Source organism: Eptesicus fuscus, chromosome 19, assembly GCF_027574615.1.
Source record: "Eptesicus fuscus isolate TK198812 chromosome 19, DD_ASM_mEF_20220401, whole genome shotgun sequence".
In the NCBI taxonomy this organism is placed as follows: Eukaryota; Metazoa; Chordata; class Mammalia; order Chiroptera; family Vespertilionidae; genus Eptesicus; species Eptesicus fuscus.
In genome coordinates this window covers 53213535-53231183 of record NC_072491.1, presented here as the reverse complement: position 1 = coordinate 53231183, position 17649 = coordinate 53213535, and the positions used below count along the sequence as shown (strand labels likewise).

General features: G+C 46.0%; 1 protein-coding gene across 3 annotated transcripts in view; it reads left to right on the top strand.

The window, feature by feature from the left end:
• LOC103303362 (carbonic anhydrase 13) overlaps positions 1-16609 on the top strand; it is a 30561-nt gene extending 13952 nt beyond the window's left edge. For 2 of the 3 annotated variants that reach the window (XM_054708625.1, XM_008160371.3), the window contains 2 exons: positions 342-497; positions 16035-16609. In XM_054708625.1, coding sequence (XP_054564600.1) covers positions 342-497; positions 16035-16154 — 276 coding nt within the window. In that variant the 3' untranslated portion in view covers positions 16155-16609. The remainder of the gene's footprint in view (positions 1-341; positions 498-16034) is intronic. The other variant, XM_028137558.2, reaches the window with a different exon arrangement.
• The last annotated feature ends 1040 nt before the right edge of the window (positions 16610-17649 follow it).

The following is a 17649-nucleotide window of genomic DNA, read 5'->3' as shown; positions in this document are numbered from 1 at the left end:
AGTTTCTGAAGCAGTCTTCAATAACCCAAAATAATCGCATAAATCTATTTATGCATAATTAGTTTCTGTTGTCGGGGTTTTACAGAATAAGCCTTTGACTGCAACACATTTTAAAGACCACTTATATGAAAGCAAATCTTGTCCTTTCAAATGAATCTTAGCGATGCCTGACTTCCTCTAACATGTTTAGATGAAGGCAGGTCCTCTTTTTAAAATACAAACAGCAGGCGCCAAATAACTGCGTGACTGGGGCAGTTCCAGGGACATCTGAGGTCACTGCATGCATGTTTTTCCAAGTCTGCGACAGCTTCCCCCTTGTAAGGCTCTCTCTCCTGCCCCAGGGTAAACAAACTCGATTCACGAATTTTGACCCCTTGTGGCTGCTCCCTCCGTCCTGGGATTACTGGACCTACCCGGGGTCTCTCACCGTGCCGCCCCTCCTGGAGAGTGTCACGTGGATCATCTTAAAGCAGCCTATCAGCGTCAGCTCTCAGCAGGTAGGCCTGCTCCCGCCGGTCCCCCCCAGAGGAAACTGGGCGGAATGGTTTTCACCCCTCTGTGCCTCCCGCGGTGCTACGAGCCCGTGTTCTCCCTCCGAAGAGATGTCTGTCCCTTCCCCTTCGCCCTCTGGTTGGTGGTTTCCTCCCCACCTCTTAGCAATGCGGGGGCAGCGAGGCCCCTGGGAAGGCAGCACCGCTTGCTTCTGCCTCGAGTTTGGACTGAGACAGGAAGGGGCTGGGAGTCAAAGGGAAAGTCAGGAGAGAGGCTGCTCTTAAAAGGTGGCCTTCACCTTTCCTGCCTCAGTCCCTGGACCCGCCCCTCCCCCAGCTCCACCTTCAGGAAGCGGACCTGAGCCTCAGACCAGTGCCTGCTGAGTTTAAGAAGAAATCTGTGGCCTTTGGTGTCAGGGCTTCTGTGGGGCGTCTGAGGGCTGCAGCGTTTACTAAGAGGCTCTTCTTGAGACAAGTCTGCAGGCTCAGGAGTCTGCCAGAACCCTGCTGGGCTGGGACCTTCGGCCGACCATCTGCCAGGTGGCTGCTGTGTGTCCCCAAGGCTGCGCTTAATGGGTTTTGTTTTGTCTTTCCTTTTTGAATTACGTGCTGCAGAACCTTAGCAAGAACGCAGTCTAATAGTTTTTGCAGCTAATAAAGCACTTCTGTTCTGGGCTGGCCCCCCTGCCTAGCTGTTTATTCCCCAGTCAAAGACTAGAGCTGGTGGACCTCTGCCAAGGTCAAGGTCAAAGACTAGAGCTGGTGGACCTCCACCAAGGTCAAGGTCAAAGACTAGAGCTGGTTGACCTCCGCCAAGGCCATGTCCGGGGCACTTCCCCTTGCTGTGAGGTTCATGCGCCACTTCTGGTGGCCTTGTCTTTAGGACAAAACACCAATAATGCCTGGGGCCTACTTATTAATACTTTTACAAAGATCTGCATAGACATCTAGAGCTTGCCTGACACGAAATTTGCTGTGAGTTTTTCCATTAGAAACAAGGTGATTTGTGTTATGAGAACAGGGACCTGCCCCTGGGTCGGGGCCTCACTAATGGATCTCACTTTCTCCCCTTCCTGTGCCCACGTGAAAAGTGACACATGATAGCATCAAGGCATGTTTTCCCTCCTATTTCAAGGGTATCTTCATTCCTTAGAGCCACTTGGAAAGTAACTTTTAAAAAATCTACCTGTGATCGGTAAGAGATTATATCAAAATATATATTAGATCCTTAAAGTGCATAAAGTTAACCCAATCAAGGAAGCTTTCTGCCAGGTTTGGGATATGACTGACTGGCTGTGGGCTCATTACTGTACCTTATTTCAGGCGCGGTTAATTAATGTTGATTATGATTTTGGCTTTTTGCACATAAAATAGAGGCTGAGTCTCAGGGCGTTGGTGTGACGTTCACTGGGAAGCGTTCACTGAATCTACAGGCGCGGAAACCCTTTCAGACCCCTCATTTGCAACCAGGTTGAAGTGATTTTCTGAGTAATAATTCACAGTATAAGACAGTGCTATCTCGATTTTAAGACTTAAGAATGAAGCAAAATATACTTTAAAAGTCCAATCCCAGTCTTACCCACGAGAAAAACATCAGACAAAGCCAAGTCAGGGACATCCTGCAAACACCTGATGGCGCGCCTCAGACTGTCCGTGCACCAAGAGCAAGGGCGGCTGGGAACGCACCACCAGGAAGTGCTCGGAGACGGCGACTCAGTGAAATGCGTGTCCTGGTGGGATCCTGGGCAGAGAGAGACATCAGGTACAAAGGAGGCCTGAGTAACCGCACGTAAGGACGGACACATTTTGGTTCGTTATTTGTGAGAATGCACTCCATGGAAGGTGGTAACTCTAGAGGAAACTGATGCGGGTGACTTTGTAATCATTCTATAAATCTGAACCGTTCTAAACCAAAAAGTTTATTAAAAAACCCAAAACACAAGAGGGTTGGTAAGATCACTCGGTTGCCTACCTCTTTTATATAAAGTCTTTTGTGTAAGCCACCGGCTTGTTAACGAAAAAACCATTGAAACCTGTAAAGAATTTTAGTGAGTTTATTTGAGCCAAAATGTCGACATATGCCGGGAAGCAGAACCTCAATGAATTGAGATAATGCTCTGGAGAATGCAGGGTTACATCTATATTTATACCTTGAAATCAAAGAAAAGGGACGTAGGTGAGTTACATGAAATCCATTGGTGACAGATTAGGGAGGTGGGACAAAGCAAAGCGGGGAAACCTCTGGGATTGGGTGAAAAGTGAAATGATGGACATGTGCTTCTCTTACAGAGATAGATACAGGATACTTTAACGTAATTAACAGTTGACAATTAACTTGATAACAATAACAATGAAGGAATGTCCCGGTGCCATTTGTTGTGCCCTGAGGGGTCCGGGGTAAAAAGGAAGTTACAAGTTACCCAGACATCTCACAGACATCTCACAGATATGTTATCTTAGAGGCAAAAAGGCAAATGGGCTCAGGAAAGAAGATCTAAGTTGATCTTTGTCAGGGAAGATATCGGCCTAGGACATGACTGCCCACTATGACCTGTTTGTAGTTAAATATTTAATTTTCAAACCATCCTTTTTGGTTATTTCAGGTCTCTGAGTTTGCAAGACTGCCACACAGGCCTCCCCTGAGCTGGTCAGGTTAGCATGTGGCTCCTTCCGTTCACAATACAATAGGCCAGGACTGGGTGAATTCAGTATTCCCTATGGATTGAGGGCATAACCATTCACCTTTCCAATTTTCACTGACAGTGAGATGGGTTCACATTGTTTATTATTTTTAAATATGGCCCATCAACTTCCCATTGGAAGTATTCTAGTATTATAGAGGATAGTCCTTACGCCAGCCAGTTGAACTACTGGGAATTTTAAGCTTAGGATTTAACTCACACCTGGGCTTTTAAAAACACAATATCGTAGATCACATTTCCCATTTAAATTTTTTCCAAATTCCTGGGGAACCATATGAGTCCCATTAAGTGTCTGGCCTGGGCTTCTGCAGCCATTATAGTTGGCCATTGTTGCATAGCCACTTCAGATTCTTTGCATTAACATAGACAATAGGCCCTGTTGAGTTAGGGCACAGGCACGTTCCCATTGTTGGGTTTGTGCATAAGTTTTTAGAGTCTGTTCTATCCATGAAACTAAGGCTTTATTGTCTTTCCATGCTGCTTCCCCCTGTTTTTCCTTCTTCCGGAAACAGCATTCCCTCTAGATGACCTATTTGAGATAAGAATCCTTTTCTAATGAATGATGTTCTTCATTAGCTGCAAGTTCAGCTTGTCCCAGGATACCAAGGCCAGCCCCTACTCCTCCAAGTATTCCCCTTTTGCTTCTTTTAGGGAGACCAATGTTGTTGGATCCACCAGAAATATTGTTGCCATTGGGTAGCTATGACTTGGGAGCAGTTAGGGTATACTGAGTGGAGCCAAAAATGTTGAGTTTCCCATGCCATAGTTAAATGAGTGAAGGAGACTCCCAAATGGGCTAGAGTTTGAGTATTTATAGGGCTCCTCAAACGTCCAGGACACAAGGACGGTGGGGTAATTATAAACATATCTACCCACCAAATGATGTCAATAATTTCTGAAATGGGGACCCATTGATTTCTTTCTTGTTTCACAGACATCCAGCCATAAGAGCATGGCTGGTGAGTCTGAGGACATGATATGCTATGACAGATAGCACAGGCTGCTGCAAGCCTTTGGCCATCATATCCAGGTGTTTTTCTTAGTTATTTATCACCCATCTCTATAGCCATACAATATTCATCCAGATTACATTCATATACAATTCTACCAGTGGAATTATCAGGGAGATATTCTTGGAGGTATTTGCCTAAGGTGGGTCCTTTATAATAGATAGAGCCAGAAAACAACAACAACCACCAAAGCTTATATTGATGGTAGGAGAAGACCAATGTATGGCTAACAAGGCATTAATTTCACGATCATACCTGATAATCAGAACATCATTGTATACTAGGTGGGAAAGATTAGCAGGTATTTAGGTTAAATTTTCATATCTAATAAAGGAAGAGGTCTGGGGAGGCAGATATTGTTTCCACTAGGGAACCATAAGGATAATAATAATATGAAAATCATTTTATATACATTCAATCAATAACAATCAGTTGATATAAAACAAGGTTCAAGCAGTATCAGTTTGTGATCATACAGGCCTTGTTGATGTCATCTTGGGATAGCTGTCTGCCTCCGTGGTCGGCGACTTCTCATCCTCGAAAGGTCCCAGCTGTTCCTTGTCCTTGAAAAGTCTTTGATCTCCGCTGCAGACGGAGATGGGGTCAGAGATGGGAGTAGACGTCCATTCATAGTCAAATGCCTTTTTTAAATGAGAAATGTGAATCCATGAGCTACCTCCTTTAAGTTTAGTTGCACATGGGTTAGTTAGTAATACCTGGTAAGGTCCCCTTCAATGAGATTGGAGAGTCTTTTATTTGGTGTCTTTTCCAAGACAGCAAATCTGGTTGTAAGCCATGATCTTTGAACCCTTCGTCTCCCGGGAGCGCACTGTGAAATGAATCTGTTACCAATTTGTTAGTTCCTACAATGCAGAATGTCTGCTCTTTACTTTTCCCTATATTCAGGAAACAAAAGATTTAAGAGTCAACAATATTTTAAATAGAATCATAAGAATAATTATCCTCAATTCATTTAGTCCCATAGTTGTTTTTGTTTATTTATTCCTTGAAGTTCTATAAATCTTCATCCAGTTCAAAATATGACCTTCTTAGAAGCCTGCAAGTTAGAGTAAATCCGAGTCCTTTTCATGGATTTTTCTAGACATATATATATACCTACAAATGCATCAGAATAAAGCGGTCCACAAATGACAAAAATTTAAAAGTAGCATGGTTATAGATTTGATAAAAACCTTGCTTTTCTATAAAATATAACATTCCAAGACAACAACTTCTTGGTAAGTAATAATCCCTGTAAAATGACATAGAGAATAATATAAAATTTGTATACCTTTAGATTCAATTATAACTTTAACATATAAAGAATAATATGCAAGATTTTAAAATGAGGCACAAGGCTTATTGCAAGCAGTGTATTGAGCATTGAAAATAACACATAAACTCCCAATATGTGAAACGCAAATTCCCAGAGTATCACTGGCAGACACCCCCACAGGGAATCATGACTCTTGGCTTGCCGGTGTCCCTGACTGGACACATGCTACCCTCCTAAAGTTTCCTGTTTGAACTTGGCTCTGAGAATCTTTGCAAGTTTCTTTCTGAAGCAGAGTGCCTTAGCAACGCACGTGACCTGTCCTTGCTCTTGATTGGAGCTCAGGCACACAGTCTTTCCTGATTGGCTAATTCAAAGGGAGGGGTTGGCCCTTGCTCTTTCAAGGGGAGCATCAAGCTATGCGGCCAACATGGCGGCTGCCAAGTCACAGTCCAAAATGGAGGCTGTCTAAACTATTCTTAGACAGAAAAGATGATTTGTTTATTCTCACAACAAAGGAAAGAGCAAACCGAAATCCCTAAGAGATAGACAGCCACAATTATATTTCAGACAAACAGACAGAAATCTCACTAGCTGTTTTTGGAAGCTGAACCCTGAGAGGGAGAGCAAGAAGAGCCCCCAAGATTAAGAATTCTTGGCAGCTGCTGGGACGTTCTTGCAATCTCTCTCACGCTTTCAACCCCACCACACACAACTAGGCTTCCCCGAAGTGGGACTTGCCTTTTCTTTCAACAAATTAAACAACAACAGAGACACAAAAACATCAACACTGTTATACAGGCGCGCAGAAAACACACTAAGAATTTACACCAGAGAATGTCTAGCATTAAAATTACCAAAGCAGTGTCTTTGTCCCCGGTTTGGGAACTGCCCCTCTCTAGAATTTCAGTCCACTCCCAAAGGGCTACTCAAAAATGGCTGTAGACATTTGTTAACTTCAGAATAGTTCTGAGACAGTCCCTGAAAATCTTTTTTATTAATTTCCATCGATAGGAAGAAAAAAATTTTTTTTCTTAGAAGCTTCTAGTTTCCAAATCAAGATACGCTTCCCATATACTCATTCACTTTAATTTCAGAGCCGGCATTTTTTTTTTTTTTTTAATTCCTGCATGCAAAATATTAACATAGGTACCCCAAACAAACTGCATTTTTTCTTTCTGGCCATTCCTCAGCTAATATGTTCTAGTTAAATTTTCTCATTTCTGTTAAGTACTTGCAAGTAAAGGCTTCTTATCAGGAGTATTAAATGAGGGCTGGGGTCTTGGGAGCTTCTAGCCTTGGAGGCATAATTTCCCATGTTAATTTTTTTTATTTTTTTGGATATCTGTAGTCTGAGCAAACTTTAGATATGTTATGTAGTAGGTCAAATGTGGCCTCAGTTTCTCTCCCGGCTGTCTAAAACCACAAAAAAAAAGTTTTTTGGGGGCCCGGGCAGACCAAGCCTTTAAGGTGGCCCCCTAGAAAAGCCATTTAGTTAATTACAGTCGGAACTTCCAGACGGGGCTCCTGCATTTCTGACACTTCCACAAAATTCTTAGTCACCTAAGGACACCTCAGAATTGGACTATTCTTTAAAAATAAAAAAGTGTTGCCCCTTTATCTTCGGAGCTGAATGAGTTCAGCTCATTTATATGGCGAAGGTTATTTTTGCTCAGACTCTCAGCAATTCCAATTGAAAAGCCAAAATCAAAACCAGCCACCCATTTTTCCTCCAGTCCTGCCTAAGCCTGGGTTCTGCCAACCCTTAACCTGGGGTTTTGTCAACCCTGGTTCCACCTCGAGGATTTTAAAACACAGCTCAAATAAAGTCAGAGACCCTCTACCAAAACAAGGGGACGGTCCTGGATCCAAGAGAAAAACTCACCCACGTTCATCCAATGGGCGGAGAACCGGTGGGCTCAACGGGCCCTTTGCTGGATCCTAGCTCCAAGTCCAAGTCCAAAGGATGATCCCGGGTGAGTTTTCTTTGGAATCCTGCCGACTACGCCAAAAATGTTAACGAAAAAACCATTGAAACCTGTAAAGAATTTTAGTGAGTTTATTTGAGCCAAAATGTCGACATATGCCGGGAAGCAGAACCTCAATGAATTGAGATAATGCTCCGGAGAATGCAGGGTTACATCTATATTTATACCTTGAAATCAAAGAAAAGGGACGTAGGTGAGTTACATGAAATCCATTGGTGACAGATTAGGGAGGTGGGACAAAGCAAAGCGGGGAAACCTCTGGGATTGGGTGAAAAGTGAAATGATGGACATGTGCTTCTCTTACAGAGATAGATACAGGATACTTTAACGTAATTAACAGTTGACAATTAACTTGATAACAATAACAATGAAGGAATGTCCCGGTGCCATTTGTTGTGCCCTGAGGGGTCCGGGGTAAAAAGGAAGTTACAAGTTACCCAGACATCTCACAGACATCTCACAGATATGTTATCTTAGAGGCAAAAAGGCAAATGGGCTCAGTAAAGATCTAAGTTGACCTTTGTCAGGGAAGATATCGGCCTAGGACATGACTGCCCACTATAACCCGTTTGTAGTTAAATATTTAATTTTCAAACCATCCTTTGTGGTTATTCCAGGTCTCTGAGTTTGCAAGACGGCCACGCAGGCCTCCCCTGAGCTTGTCAGGTTAGCATGTGGCTCCTTCCGTTCACAGGCTTAAGAATTACTTTCCAGAAGATGATATCTCAGTGATGACAGCTCTATGTTTGAAGTCGCTGGGAAGCGTTATTGATTTATTTTTCAGTCCCACCATAAACTTCTTTTAGTCAGTTGGGGCCAGTTTTCCCCGCTGCTCTTTCTTGCCAAGTCACTGTCTGAGGGTTTTCATTTTCTTTTTCTTGATTCAAGTCCATTTTTCTCCCCTGAGTCACTGACTGAAATGCTTGGTTTACCTCCAGGCCGTGATCAGATACTGCGATCCTGATATCTGGATAACAGATGCGTCATTGTCTTGGGCAGGCGGACTTTCCCTGCCAAGTCTCTTTGGGTTATTCTGGGTTTTCAACCTCGGCTCACTCAGCTGCTGAAATCCGACCTGCAGGACACTGCCTACGCTCCTTTTCAAACACTCCCTTTGTTATGCCCTTGTGTGCGTACACAGCATTCACGGATCTCAGTGTGCAGTGGTGGCCTTGGTTGTTGTGTATCACCATGCGCTGCAGCAAGCCACTCGCATGCAGTCCAGGAGAGGGATCCTGCAGAGGTTTCCTCGTGCCCTTTGCCCTCCACTCACCCACGGCCTCAGGACACCACTGAGAGTCACTAGACTTGTTAACGGAAAAAAAAAACATTGAAACCTGTAAAGAATTTTAGTGAGTTTATTTGAGTCAAACTGTCAACATATGCCGGGAAGCAGAACCTCAATGAATTGAGATAATGCTCCGAAGAAATGGTGGGTTACATCTGTATTTATACATTGCCATCAGAGGAGGGACATAGGTGGGCTACATGAAATTCATTGGTGACGGATTAAGGAGGTGGGATAAAGTCAACCGGTGGGAAACCCCTGGGATTGGATAAAAAGTAAAATGATGGACACATACTTAGGTGGGTACAGGAACAATTAACATGATAATGAAGGAATTTGAGGCATCTGTCCTGGCGCCCACCACATTTGGTTGTGCCCCAGGGGCTCCAGCAAAAGAAGGAAGTTACAAGTTACCCAGACATCTCACAGATATGTTATCTTAGAGGCAAAAAGGCAAATGGGCTCAGGAAAGAAGATCCAAGTTGATCTTTGTCAGGGAAAATATCGGCCTAGGACATGACTGCCCACTATAACCTGTTTGTAGTTAAATATTTAATTTTCAGACCATCTTTTGTGGTTATTTTAGGTCTCTGAGTTTTCAAGACTGCCACACAGGCCTCCCCTGAGCTTGTCAGGTTAGCAGGTGGCTTCTTTCGTTCACAGACTTTATTCAAGTGGAATTACACAGACATGCACTTCTGTGTTTGATTTCTTTTGCTCAGCACAATGTTTTGAAGATTCACACATTTTATTTATTTTTGTTACAGAGTAATATTCTATGGTATGGATACACCACTATTTTATTTTTTATTGTTTTTTTATTGTTTAAAGTATTGCATATGTCTCCTTTTTCCCTGATTGACATCCCCCGCCACTCCCACCCCCAAGGGCAAGCCCCACCGCCCCAGTGTCTGTGCCCATTGGTTATGCTAATATTCGTGCACACAAGTCCTTTGGATATACCACTATTGAAAAAAAATCTATTGACCAATTGATAGACATTTGGATTGCTTCTAGTTTGGAGATGTTTGAATGTGGCTATCCATATTTGGATGTTAGAAATAATTGACATACACACTTTTCTGTGGACACATTTTCACGTCTTGTGGCAATGACTAGGACTGGCATTACTAGGCCAAGTGGTAACCTCATGTTTAATTTTATAAGGTACTGCCATGTTGTCTTCTAAAGGGCTGTTCCTCAGACTAACATAACTCGATGTGGGGTTGGGGGAGATGAGAAGAGATAAACCAAAGAACTTATATACTTACCAGAGGCCTGAGGTACGAAATTTGTGTGTGTGTGGGGGGCGGGGTCCCTCAGCCCAGCCTGCGCCCTCTCACAATCCGGGACCCCTCACTCCTAACCACCTGCCTGCTCGCTCCTTACCGCTGGGCTTGCTGCTCCTTAGCGCTGCCACTGAGGCAGGAGAGGATCGTGCCACCATCGCAGTGCTCGCCAGGCATGCACTGACTGCCATGGGGCAGCTTCTCTGTTGAGCGTCTGCCCCCTGGTGGTCAGTGTGCATCATAGCAATCAGTCGTTCTGTTCATTCTGCCATAAGGGTCACTGGGCTTTTATATATATAGACTAGAGGCCCAGTGCATGAAATTTGTGCACAGGGAGAGGGTCCCTCAGTCCGGGCTGCACCCTCTCTAATGCGGGACCCCTTGGGGGATGTCCAACTGCCGGTTTAGGCCCAATCCCATATGGGGCCTAACCCAGCAGTCAGACATCCCTCTCACAATCCTAACCACTTGCCTACCTATTGGCTTGATCGCTGCCTAACCGCTCCCCTGCCAGCCTCATGGCCCCCAACTGCCCTCCCCTGATGGCCTGATTGCCCCTAACTGCCTCTGCCTTGGCCCCCACCACCGTGGCTTTGTAATGAAGGAAGTCGGACGGTAGGAAGATGTCTGGTCTCTCAGTCTAATTAGCATATTACCCTTTTATTAGTATAGATATGCATAGCCATGGACACGGGCAGTAGGGTAGTGAAGACCTGGGGGGATGGGTATGGTCTTGGATGGGGGGAAATGGGAGATATCTGTAATACTATCAACAATAAAAATATATTTAAAAGTGAAAATAAATAAATAAATAAATAAGGACTGGTCCTTCTTTTAGTCTCAGTAGCAATGAGGTTTCTAGTTGCTCCACATCCTGTTAGCACTTGGTGTTGTCATCCTTTACCGTTAGCCATTCTAGTGGGTCTGTGCAATTTTACTATGCACTGATCTGATAACTAGTGATGTTGAGCGTTTTTTCATATGCTTGCTGTCTCTATGTATATCTTTTGTGAAATATCTGTTCAAATCATTTGCCCATGTTAAAATTGGGTTGTATGTCTTCTCATTATTGAGCTGCAAGAGCTCTTATCCAGTACAATCTGGATAAATGCCCTTTTTCAATACATGTTTTTGCCAAAGTTTTCTCACAATCTATGGCTTGCTTTTTATTTTTTTGCTATGTCTTTTGAAGAGGAAAAGTTCTTAATGTTAATGAAGTCCATTTTATAAATTTATCTTTTATAGTTTGTGCAAAAGAAATCTGATTAAGAAATCTTTGCCTAACTATGTGCTACAAAATATTTTCTTTTTCTTTACTAGTTTTAGCTTTTACATTTAAGTCTTCGATTACTTACGAGTTACATTTTATGTATGCTGTGCCCCATTCTCTTTTTCTTTTCCTTCTGATATTCTAATTACACATAGATTTGATCTTTTAATATCATCCATGAAGCTTTATTTTAAAAAATTTATCTCTGTTCTTCACTGTGGGTAATTTCTATTTATCTATATTAAAGTCAATTTACTCTTTCCTGTTATGTCAGCATGACTGTTAAATCTATCCATTGAACTTTGCGCTTTAGAATTTATATTTTCAGTTCTAAAATTTCTACTTGGCTTTCTTTTATTATTTCTGTTCCTCCACTGAGCCTGCCCATTAAGAGTACTGAGATTTCTTATGCATTTAAGAGGATGCTTTGTTTCATTTCATGTGGCCAATTGAACATCCTTGTAAGTTCCGAATTTGATTCATCTTGGGCCTGACTGTTGATTTTTCTTTCTTTGAGAATGTGTTCCATTTTATTGATTCTTGGTATGATGAGTGATATTTTTATCCTATTCTAATTGTTGTGCACATTAAGTTGTGGTGATTCTGGATTCTGTTATCTTTCTCTGATAAGTATTGTTTCTTTGGTGCTAGCAGGTAGTCTTCCTGGTTCGGCTTGAATTGCACTTTTTTTTCTTGTGCTGCAGCTCTGGTCTCCGTTTAGCCAGGCGTGGTTTGTAGGTATAGAGTTGGTGGATCTTCTCTCCAGCTCATTTCTTGCAAGACAGGTGTCCCCATGGCAGACTCCACCCATGTGGGAGCCCCTTTCATGTCCTGAGTGGTTCAGGGTTCCTGTTCAGGGTTCAGGTTCTGGAGAAGGCCGCACACAAAATGAAGAGAGACTAGAAAAGAATTAATTTGGGAAATGGGGGGCCAGGCGGGAGTCTACTTCTAGGGGGAGGACTACCCCTGCTCTGGCTTTGGTATCCCTTTTATTAAGGTTCTGAGATACACCCATATCCTTTAGGCAGGAAATTCCAATAATAGACAATCAGCAAGAGTTTACATATGACTAACAGGTGGAGGCTGCTTTAACTACCAATGTCTCAACTAAACAGTGAGTGAATAGCTCAGACCATTGAGAGCAATTAAGGTTGACCAGCCTTCTGGATTCCCTTTTCACATTTCTCTATTAGTGACAATGATCCAGTTTCCGGCACACCCAGCTCCAGGTGACAAACTGGAGAGATGGAATGCACTCTAGAGTGCCCAGCTCTCCCTCTGCGAGTGTGAATGCCCTCTGGCCCCGCTGCATGCTCAGCCTCCAGTGCCTGCGGCTGGTTGTTTTTGCATTATGTCTGTGTTAAAGCTTTTTCTACACGGAGGTTGTCTGTAGGGTCTTAGTCCAGCATATCTGGAAGTAAAACTCTAATGTCTTTTTTTTTTTTGTATGATTCTTTCTTTTTTGTTGTTTTTAGGTTTTTTGTTGTTAATCCTCACTGGAGATATATTTTTTAAAAATATATTTTATTGATTTTTTTTACAGAGAGGAAGGGAGAAGGATAGAGTTAGAAACATCGATGAGAGGGAAACATTGATCAGCTGCCTCCTGCACACCCCCTACTGGGGATGTGCCTGCAACCAAGTTATGTGCCCTTGACTGGAATCGAACCTGAGACCCTTCAGTCTGCAGGCTGACGCTCTATCCACTGAGCCAAACCGGTTAGGGCTGGAGGATATTTTTTCCATTGATTTTTAAACAGGGTGGAAGGCAGGAGGAGAGACAGAGAAAAACATCGATGTGAGAGAGACACATTGATTGGTTGCCTCCCACACACGCCCCAACCAGAGCAGGGATTGAGCCTGCAACAGAGGTACATGCCCTTGACCAGAATCAAACTCAGGACCCTTCTAATCCAAGGGATGATGCTCTAATCACTGAGCAAAACTGGCTAGAGCTCTAATGTCTTTTTTAATGGTAAAATGTTATATATTTTATTAGCAATAATTAATGATCTAAGAATGTTTTTCTTCTGCATCTTTAGACTATTTGTGAAATGAGGAAAGAATTTATTCGTTTGAACATCAATTTTGACTTAATATATAAAACTCTGTAGAATTAGCTTTGAAAATAAATTTTTAAACTGTACCAAACAGTACAAGTCAATTCTAGAATTGTCTAATAATTGCTCATTCTTGCAGGCGTGATGCAGAGATACAAAGAGATGTTCTAAGTGGCCCTTGTCCACATTTTAGAGAGAGTAGAAGGGAGGGGGAGAGACAGATGGAGAGAAATGTCGATGTGAGAGGGACACATTGATTGGCTGCCTCCCATATGTGCTCCGATCCAGGCCCGGGATCAAGCCTGCAATCGAGGTGCATGCCCTCTACCAGAAATTGAACCCGGGACCCTTCAGTTCACAGGCCAACACACTATCCACTAAGCAAAACCAGCTAGAGCCCAACTTGAGTTTTTAAGAATCACTGGAAGTCTCTTCACTCAGGTGCTCTGGGACCAGCGTCACTGATGTGGTTGGGGGGCCTGCGCGGGGAAGTTCCTAGGTTAGTAGAAACAGGAGGTTGAGGTGCTCGCAAGCCAAGCTAACACGCTTGTCTGGGGGCCTTGGTAGGGTTAGAAATGCCACTTACTGTAGGGATATACTTTGAGATGCTTACACCTAAAATGGTATTTGGAATCTACATCAAAGTAATCCAGTTGGGCGGGACTGGCGGTGAGAGAGGATGGGGGGACGGGAGGGGGGGGGACGGGAGGGGGATGCGGGGGGTGGGGGGGACGGGAGGGGGATGCGGGGGGTGGGGGGGGGGGAGATGCGGGGGGGGGCGGCAGTGCCTGCCCATGTGCTGATGGTTGTTGAAGCTGGGGCCGGGCTCCTGGTGGCTTACTTCTCTACGTTTGCGTATGTGTGGAAGTCTCTGTAATAAAAAGTAAGTAAAGGAGGAGGAAAGACGAGAGGAAAGTGGAGATGCAGAGGGCACTGGGTGGCTTCACAGCTGGCTTTCGTCGGCTTATCTGAACCTTCCTCACTTCCCCTAAGGCCTCATCTTTAATGGGATAAGAGCGAATTACTGAGCCGGTCGTGTGGGGATTATATGAAATCATCCTATTTAATAAAGAGGTAATATGCAAATTGATTGTCACTCCAACACACAAGATGGCGGCCCCCATGTGGTCAAAGATGGCTGCCCCCATGTGGACACAAGATGGCCACCACAAGTTGGCCAGCAGGGGACGGTAGTTGTGGGCGATAAGGCCACCAGGGGAGGGCAGTTAGGGGTGACCAGGCTGAAAGGGAGGGCAGTTGGGGGTGATCAGGCCAGCAGGGGAGGGTAGTTGTGGGGGACCAGCCCTGTAGGGGAGGGAAGTTGGGGGGGGGACCAGGCTTGCAGGGGAGGGCAGTTGGGGGGGACCCAGGCCTGCAGGGGAGGGAAGTTGGGGGGGAACCAGGCCTGCAGGGGAGGGCAGTTGCCAGGGACCAGGCCTGTGGGGGACAGTTAGGGGTGACCAGGTTGGCAGGGGAGGGCAGTTAGGATTGACCAGGCCGGCAGGGGAGAGCGTTATAGGCAATTAGGCCAGCAGGGGAGCAGTTAGGCATCGATCAGGCTGGCAGGCATAAGCGGTTAGAGGCAATCAGGCAGGCAGGCAAGCGGTTGGGAACCAGCAGTCCCTGGATCCTGGGGGGATCGGGCCTAAACGGGCAGTCGGCCATCCCTTTAGGGGTCCCAGATTGGAGAGCATGCAGGCTGGGCTGAGGGACACTCCTCCCCCTGTGCATGAATTTCATGCACCGGTCCTCTAGTAAATAATAATACAAGAATAAACTCAGTTTCTCATATCACAACTGTAAACCTACTTTTGCTCCACCCTGTATATGGAAATAAATATGTTTCAGAAGAGCATTTTAGTTATGCTCATCTTTGTAATAAAACATCTCAGGTGTGTGTGTATATGTGCTTACACATAGAAGATTGTTCACCTTGGCCAGTTGGTTCACCTTGGCCAGTTGGTTGAGCATAGTCCTGTACACCAAGAGGTCTCAGGTTCGATTCCCGGTCAGGGCACATGCTTGGGTCGCAGGCTATATCCCCGGAAGGGGGAGTGCGGGAGGCAGCCGGTCAATGTTTTGCTATCAAATCGATGTTTCTCTCTCTCCCTCTCCCATGCCCTCTCTCTAAATATATATAAAAAAACTATTCTTAGAAAAGACAGAAGCATTTTATAGTGTCAAGTGTCTGTGATGTGGGACTAGCAGCCTGTCTTCTTCCTGATACTGTCCGCTGCGTGAGGTGTGTGAGACACGTAGCCTTTCTGTAATGAGCGTGGCTGCCGGGAGCACCGGGCCTGCAACGCTGGGGAGCCCCGTGGTCCGTGGGTCCTGAGGGGACCCATCCAAGGCTTCACTGGGAGCCGAGGACACTGAAGCTGAGGTCCCGGGTGGGGCAGAGCTGGCCTGGGTCCCCGCTAGGAAGGCCCGTGCCCCCCCTCAGGCCCTGCCCCCACATCCCGTCGGGTAAGGAGGGCTCATGGCCTGTGCTCGGAAGCCAGACGCACCTCCAGATGCTGAGCTGTCAGCTGGGGCGGCCTTGCAGGCCGAGCCAGGCCGAGGAGACCTGCCTGCAGCTGCTGGCTCAGGGCACCGGTTCCTCAGCTCATGCCGGCGCCGTGCTCCCACTGGCACCTCCCTGACGCTGCCTCCTTCCCCCACAGCTGGCCGCCTTCCGCAGGCTCCTGTGCACCCCCGAGGGCCACGCGGCCGCCTTCCTGCTGAGCAACCACCGGCCCCCGCAGCCCCTGAAGGGCCGCCAGGTGAGGGCCTCCTTCCACTGACAGCCGTGGCCGGGGACCAGCCCACACGTGTCTGCGGAGAGAAAACAAGACCAAACAGGACACAGAATCCCTACCGACGGTCCCCCTGAGTTCCAGTCGGGGGTGCCCTGTGCCCAGTGCTGTCAGCCGCAGCAGCAGAATGGCCACAGACCTCGCTCCCGGCCTGGGATTCGCACTCGCGGCCTCGGAGCAGCACACGGCCACGTGTGCAGAGCCACGGGATGCGCCCACCGCAGCCTGCAGGGACACGGCAGCATCGCGAACCTCAGCTCGTGCTGAGCATTGTCCCTTGTCGTAGAGACCGAGCCAGTCATGGTCTCCGCGATGTTTAGTAAAAATCCCGAGTTCGTTTCCAGAATGATAGGATGGGGGTACCTCTTTCTGTGGGGAAATCAGTGATTCTGCTTAATGTGTTGGTACATTCCAGTTCATTAAAAGTTGGTCATATTTCCAATTTTAAAGTGAATTTTGGTTTTGATTGTGTCACTGATTCATGATGCCGTTGAAACAACGAGCAATAGGGGAGCTGGTGGGGTGGGGGAGGGATGTGGCTCCTCACGGCCTCCACTCCACGGCTCAGAGCCGCCAGTTTGGGTGAGAGATTCACTGGGATATAAACGCTACTTAAACGTCAGTGGCTGGTGCTGTATGTCCAGGGGACGTTATTGATAAACTGGGTAACATTCAGCAGATGCAGTGCCGGCCAGGAGCCCGGAGCCCAGCGCCCAGCCAGGCAGGCTGCCGAGGGCTGGGGAGGCCGGGCCCACTTCGGCCCGGGGTTTCCCCGAAGAGCAGGGAGTCCTGCTGCCTGTTCTGTCCGCCGGTGGAGCAAGTTCCTGAGCCTCAGATAAAGGTGCAAGCCGTCCACCAACCCGCCCATTTCCGGGCAAAGCCCCTCGCCCCTTGGCCCTGTCCCTCAGTCTGTAAGTGATTTTGCAAGGTGGCCTGGCAAAATTGATACTCACTTCAACCTATTGTTCTGGTGCATTTTTATATGTTTTGGTGAAGGAGGATGGGGTTCGGGCTCTTTCTGGTACAAGGACTGACTGCATTAAAGAGTGGACCTCATGCTGACGTTGAGAGAACTTAAACTGAGTTCCCTTGATTCTGATGATTTGTTAGCGCCCCCCCATCCCCCCGCCCGCCCCCGTGGGTTTTGCTGCAGGAGTTGTTCTGAGATGTCTCCCTGGTGGGGCCTGCGTGTCGGTGAGCTGTGGAGTAAAGACACGCGGCTGCGGAGACGGGTTCCTGGGCTGAAGCTGACGGCTGTCACTGGTCCCCCAGGACCCAGCCTGAGGCCGAGCAGGAGATTCATACTTAGTAAATGTATAACGAACCAAATATTTTTACAATTTTTATTTTATTTTTGCCAATTCTTTTGCTCCTTGGGATCAAATGCACCCAAAGTTGCATTTGACAAGGAAAAGGTAAGATGTCTCTTGAAAATGGTTTCTTCTTAAGGAATACTTATCAGCTCCACCTGTGGGCCCGGGTT